This window comes from Pungitius pungitius, chromosome 6, assembly GCF_949316345.1.
Source record: "Pungitius pungitius chromosome 6, fPunPun2.1, whole genome shotgun sequence".
NCBI classification, from domain to species: domain Eukaryota; kingdom Metazoa; phylum Chordata; class Actinopteri; order Perciformes; family Gasterosteidae; genus Pungitius; species Pungitius pungitius.
The window spans coordinates 6,244,447-6,250,863 of NC_084905.1; the positions used below are offsets into that span (position 1 = coordinate 6,244,447).

A 6,417-nucleotide genomic window follows, 5' to 3' on the forward strand; every position below is an offset into this window, starting at 1 on the left:
ATATTGTTGATGTACTGTAGATTAAAAAGTTTAATTTGGTTGAGCATGTTCAGCTAATTCAATGTGTTCATTAAAGGCTGATGATGAAGATATCCTGCGTTTTGAATCTTGGGTCTTTGATTAAAGGTAAAATAATCTATAGGTAATCTGATTTTAAATTTTAGGGTCTTTATGACTATACCTTCTAAATGGGAGAACAGCATGCTTCCATTATTTTTGAGGAGTCAAATCAAATTATAGACCTTGCTTTAACAAGTATTATTGTCTAGTTTTTCCCACTTTTCAAGGGTAATTGATCGTTTCATTTAAGAGAAAACTTTAGAAACGTTTCTAAAAGTATTTCGCAAAGAGAGAGAGAGAGGTCTCAATTTCTAGTGTGCAAGTGTAATGTAGACGAAACTGAAGCACTTCGAGGACAGATATATATTTATATACGAAAACGGATGTTGCCACATTGACTTCAACTGAATTGAATTGAATCGAGAGAGAGAGAGGGGGGGAGAGAGAGAAACGCATGACGTCAGAGGTCAGCTGACAGGTTTGTTTTTGCTCGCTCGAGCTCGTCCTGATAACAACACAGCAAGAAGAAGGAAGCAGCGATATCAGACCGCCACTGTGCTCTACTTAGTATTTTACCAACAAGCTCCCAGAAACAGTTTCATATCATTATTTTTTATTTTTTATAGCTGGCGCTTGGATTCAGCTGCTGCCTCCATTTTCGTTGACTGCTAACTGGTTGACTTTGACGCAACATGCCTTCAGAAAAAACCTTCAAACAAAGAAGGACGTTCGGTAGGTGACACCGCAGCCTGTTTGCGCCACTCCGCGCACAGCTGCTCCGCTTCGGCTCGTTGACGTTGTGTTTGCGCCGTTTGGTCCTCGCTAAAGAACCCAGAGCCCCGCTCCTCGCTGCCCGGGATCAAACGCACATAATCAGCTTTTCCCCTCCGTTCGACACACGCACGAGCGATGCTAGCCCGCCGGAGCTAACTAGCATTATTTATCAGAAGATAAGACGCAGTATTTGTGACGGCGGTTGTTGTTCCCGCTGTTAAACGGACATGTTTGACTTCTGGAGTGTTGTTGTTGATCAAACTAGGCCGAGAGGCTGCGGGCCTGTCTCCCCCCGAGTGTGTACGTGTGCGTGTGTGTGTGTGTTTGTTTGCGCCACAGCTGCAGGAGAAAAACAAAGTGGTGTCGAAACGCAGGACCGAGCGAAGCTGGAACTGCAGCATTGGGGGATGGGGCAGCGGGTGGAGGAGGATCAAGTGATAGAGTTCAGCTTTTGTTTCGGTCTAGTTGGAAGGGCCCCGGGGGCCAACTTCAGCTCCAGTTCCCTTCCCCAAATCCCCAAGCTAAAGACATGGCATGCGCGGCCTTTCTGGGACAAACCTCGAGGTGCTTTTCTGTAATTGAGCATAAAAAGGAATATAAATGACCCCCTGCCCTCATTAAATTAGTATCATTCTAAACAACCTTTCCCAAGTGTTGCACAACTTAAACAAATCGAAGGAGCAGCATGACCCTCAGAAATGTAAATAGAGTTCCATGTGATGACTGAAACTAACAGACTTCCTACTGGACGTCACGCTATTGGTCCAAATTTGCGCAACCAGGGCACGTGGGGGCCACCACGGTATCACGCGCAGACAGCTAACCCCCCCCCCCCCCCCCCCCCCAGGGAATTTTCCATTGCTGACTAATTCCAAATGATGAATAATGACAGAAATGTGTGGACCCCTCCCACAGGCCCTCAAACTGACTGCTTCCTGTTTAGTGTTTAAGAAAAACAGATAATCTGTTTTTCTGTTGATTGATTGAAAGCTGATTGGTCAAAAGGCTGTTTGTCTCTGATATGGTCAACTGAGACACAGTGCCTCCCTGTTCCCGGGCTTTGAACCCATCATCCTGGTTGAACTCCAGTCGGCTGAATTTAGATAGCCTAATGTTTGTTTGTTTTTTGGTGGCATGTCACAAGACAATTACTTATTGTAATTCTCAATGTACAAAATCTGATGGAGACAGTTGCGATGTCTAGATGTTTTTCCCATTCTCCCCATCAGACAGCTGTGCGTGATGTTGTCAGTACAAAGTTCAGTCGGCCCGAGGTGTTATCGGCAGCCTCTTTGTATTGGCCCGGTTACAAGCCTCAGAGCGAAGGGGGTCTGCTCTGCAGTAGGGTCCAAATTGAGTGTTTTCGGGCAGACGTCTGCTCACCAATGTGAAACCCATGTGCCTCTTCAGAAAAGCTCATTATGTTTTAGCAGAGCTCATTAGTCCACTATGCCCTGATGTCTGTTCCCTGCTCAATGTCAAGCTCATGGAATGTAAGCGCATTATGATCTCTCAAACAGTTTTAATAGTGTGAGACCACATTGTTTCGTTTACTCAGTAGGATTAATGCTACGTGACACCTCCACATGGATCTTCCTAATTTGCATGTGCGAGTTTCAGTAAAACCTGTCTGTGGGTTTGTTTATTCAATGACTTTGGTTTTCTAGTTTTGTTGCTGACTTCTCTTTGTGAGTTTGCAAATTTCCCTGCTTTGTCTATGACCTCATTTGTGTTTGTATCAGCGCCGGCTTATTCTCCACCCCTGGCCTGCTGATCCCTTTGTCTGCTGCACGTCTCCATTAACTCCCGTCTGCTTTTCTGCCCTTCAGAGCAGAGGGTGGAAGATGTCCGACTGATCCGGGAGCAGCACCCCAACAAGATACCGGTAAGTTCACGGACAGAGCTGCATGAGAAATGGCGCGTTGCCGCGGGGACACAGGATGAGGTGAGCGAGAGCGAGGCAGACGCGCCACAGACGGAAAGCGTGTCCACGTGTTTCCTGGCTGTGCTCTGAACTCTCCAGAAGCTCTTTTCTGAAAGGGCTCTCTGCTCCGACTGCTCCAACTTTTATTGTTGCTTTAAAGGTTTTCATTTCATTTTTTTCCCTTCTAACGACCGATGAACCGTGACTGCTAGCGCTGATGAGTCGGGTGTCCAGGAGCCCCTAGCAACCAGCGATAAACCAACGCGCAGCTCACGTTTCACTGCTTGTTTCATCGTTTTGAGTATCAGCACCTTCCATCTGCTGCGTGTGCACTGGTATAAACTGCCACGCCAAGGGCTGACAAAAGAGGCAGATGTGCCATATGTCTGTAGTGCCGCTCAAGCCCGGGGGGTAGGGAGGAGAGGGGAGGGGGGGGGGGGGGTGCTCCAGATGCTCAGATAAGTAAGTTGACTGTTTTTAATTGTATAAACTGTGAATCCGAGGATGACTGTGGCCAAGTGGCTGGTGTAATTTGCACTTGTCAGCGATGAAGTGGTCCCCCTGTCGCCAGTTTAAAAGCTTCATTAAAAACCCATCTAAACGTCATTAAATGTCTCGCAGAATGAAATATATCATGTTCACAGCTCAAGGTAATCAGTGCTGTTCAAGTGAACATGGACTACAGATCCAGACAATCCAGAGACGCCCCCCTACACCCACAATCACTCTGATCTGGGACTTTGTCTCCCAATCAGCTCTCACTATTGGTCTCAAAACCGCTTCAACTGTCCGGGTATCGAGCCTAAAGCCCGGATCACACCAAGCCGACTGTCGGGTGTGACGGGGCAACTTTGGACCCAGACGCTGCCGACGTGAGCCGATTCTGCAGTCTGCTCACGGCTTGGTGTGATCCGGGCTTCAAACCGCACAGGAAATATTCCAGCTTTTCAGAAGGTGGAGGAGTCATTCATCGACTGTGTGTGTGTCTCCTCTAGGTGATCATTGAGCGGTATAAAGGAGAAAAGCAGCTTCCCATCCTGGACAAGACCAAGTTCCTGGTTCCGGACCACGTCAACATGAGTGAACTCATCAAAATCATCAGGTAAACCTCAAGTCCACTCGTTTCCGCTGCATGTTTCTTCTCTTCTCTCCTTTCATTACCTCTGTTTTCCTTTCCTCTCCCATTCCCTCTTCTACTCTCATCTTCCTTTTCCTCTTCCAATTGGTTTTCTATTTGTCCTTTTCTTTACCACCTTTTTGTCCTCTTCTTTTCTATCCCCCGCTGTCATTTTCTCTCCTGTGCTCTCATTTGTCTCCTTTCCTACTCCCTCTACCCACTATTTCCCTCTCTCTACATTCAGCTAAAAGTAATATTGCGATCTTAAGGCAGAGGAGATTCCCTCAATGTTGTCAAAACGTCAACATCAAACACATTTATTCATGCGGGCAGACGGTAACGCGAGCCGAGTCGCAGCGGAAGTGACGTATGCGGTCGACGAATGCGTCCTTAAGGGTGCAGCCTAGCGACCTTTGAGACACCGCTTGTGTCTCCTTTCCCTTCCCCTCCTGCCTTTTCCTCCCCCTCCTGACTCTGCCGTGTCCACGTCTCGCCACCAGGAGGCGCCTCCAGCTGAACTCCAACCAGGCCTTCTTCCTGCTGGCCAACGGTCACAGCATGGTGTCCGTGTCGGCTGCCATCTCCGAGGTGTATGAGCGGGAGCAGGACCAGGATGGCTTTCTCTACATGGTGTACGCCTCCCAGGAGACCTTCGGCTCTGACGTGACCGCCCAGTGAACGGATCCTTCTTCTTCTTCTTCTTCCACCTGGCAGGCGATTGAACAAGTTTTTACCCCACTCTCCCCCCCCTCTCCCCCCCACGTCTCTTGCCACAAACCTCTAGTCTTTACTGTAAGAACTAAAACACTTAGTGCTTAATCTAAAGACTGTATACAGTCATTTGCAGGTGGAATTGGTTCAGGTTGCAATCCATAGCGCCACCGCAGTGAGCGAGCGACCCCAAATCATAGAGTGTTGATCCGCGTAGTTTGAGTAGAGAAACCCCCCCCCCCCAAATCGGACTCAGGCCAGGCCAATAGAGTCTTTTAGTCCGCGTGTCTCTGCTTCCTTTAACGTCCTCTCTGGTGGATCACGTCCGCTGTCATGGCAACGAACTGCCAGTCTTCGACAGTTGTTGTTGTTGTAGTTGCGCGCGTCCTCGGCTGTATTTATGTTTATGTGCATACACATTTCAGGTAGTGCATAAAAGTGTCTTGTGGCTCCACCACTTATCTATAAGCATATATATCTATATACACACATTAGCCGATGATCAAAGCCGGGCTAAAGCGATGAGGGTCTTGGAGACGGAACAACATAAAGATGAGGGTTTGAGGGTCCACGTGTTTTTAGTGGAGCTTTTTAATGCAGTGAGAAGGTAAAGCTTCTGGAGTTTTAGTTTAGATCGCAGTATTTTTGCCAGAGATACATTTTAAATGAAGTAGAGAAAATTCCTTGTGTGTCCCATCACATTCTCTCTATGGTCCTTTTATCACCTTTTGAAAAAAAAAAAAAAACGTATCCCTTCCCGCCATGTATCCTAAAGCATCTTCACTGTAGCAGACCTGTGTCGGGGGGGGGGGGGAAACAGATGATTGTAGTTTGCAACAAAACAAAATGACAACGCCTTGGTGTACAGATATTATAAAAGTTACAGCTTTGAATATAACAGGGGTTTCAATAAGAGTGTAACCAAGTTGACTTTGGACACACTACGAGAGCACGGTCTGATTGCATGTGCGAATTGAGGATGACAATAAGGGGTTCCTGTAAATGCTGACAATGGGAAGGGGGGGGGGTTGCCATTTCCCTTTTTTAATGTCCTTTGTCACAAGTATTTATTAAGGTGATGAAGAAATGGAGGGAGGTCAGACAGACAGTGAAGCGGGGGCAGGTCGCAGAGCGTCGCGTCTGGAAGTCCATCCATCCGTGGTCGCCCTGTGGGGTCGTTACAAGAGCTGCAGGATGTCCTGTCCCCTCTATCGATGGGCCTCCACTGTGCTGTGCTTTTATATATTTCGTTATTTCCTCACTTTTGGTTCCTTTTTATTCAATGTGAGTTTTATTTCACTGTACCACGTGTCTCTTGTCGTCGCTGTCTGTGCGGTATGTGATGCAGGCCTACGTCGTTTCCCTCCCAGTGAAAGCCACTGTGTGCTCGTTACAGAGGGGCGGAGCTTTTGGTTTCTTTTCTGCCTGCTCCTCGGTTTCACACACACACGCATATCCACACACAGCAAAATCCCACAGCCTGTTCTTATGTATTTATGTTGGTATTTTAACAATAAAAGGAAAGAAAAAAGATAACTTTGTTTTGTTTTTTTCAACAAATGATTTGATGATGATGATGATAAATGATTTTCTTACAGAATCAACAATCAAAAATGTTGACACATTTTCTCAGTTAATTCAATGAGACCAAAGTTATAGGAAAAAGGAGGATTATGTATTATGCAAATATATCTGATTTGAGTGTTTGGGGGGCCGATTATTTTTCCCAATTTACATGCATTTGCTATCAAGAGATTTTTCTGATATGTTTCTAAAACAATTCTCCATCACCGTAGATGTAAGGTACACAGTGAATAGGGAACAAATCTGG

The 6,417-nt window shown here is 46.6% G+C and overlaps 1 protein-coding gene across 1 annotated transcript; it reads left to right on the forward strand.

Annotated features, from left to right (window-relative positions):
* The first annotated feature begins 515 nt into the window (after nucleotides 1–515).
* map1lc3b (microtubule-associated protein 1 light chain 3 beta) lies at nucleotides 516–6,122 on the forward strand. Its single transcript, XM_037451607.2, has 4 exons — nucleotides 516–792; nucleotides 2,664–2,719; nucleotides 3,754–3,860; nucleotides 4,376–6,122. The coding sequence occupies exons 1-4, from the start codon at nucleotides 753–755 to the stop codon at nucleotides 4,551–4,553; spliced, it is 381 nt and encodes a 126-aa protein (XP_037307504.2). The 5' UTR covers nucleotides 516–752; the 3' UTR covers nucleotides 4,554–6,122.
* Nucleotides 6,123–6,417: the final 295 nt, after the last annotated feature.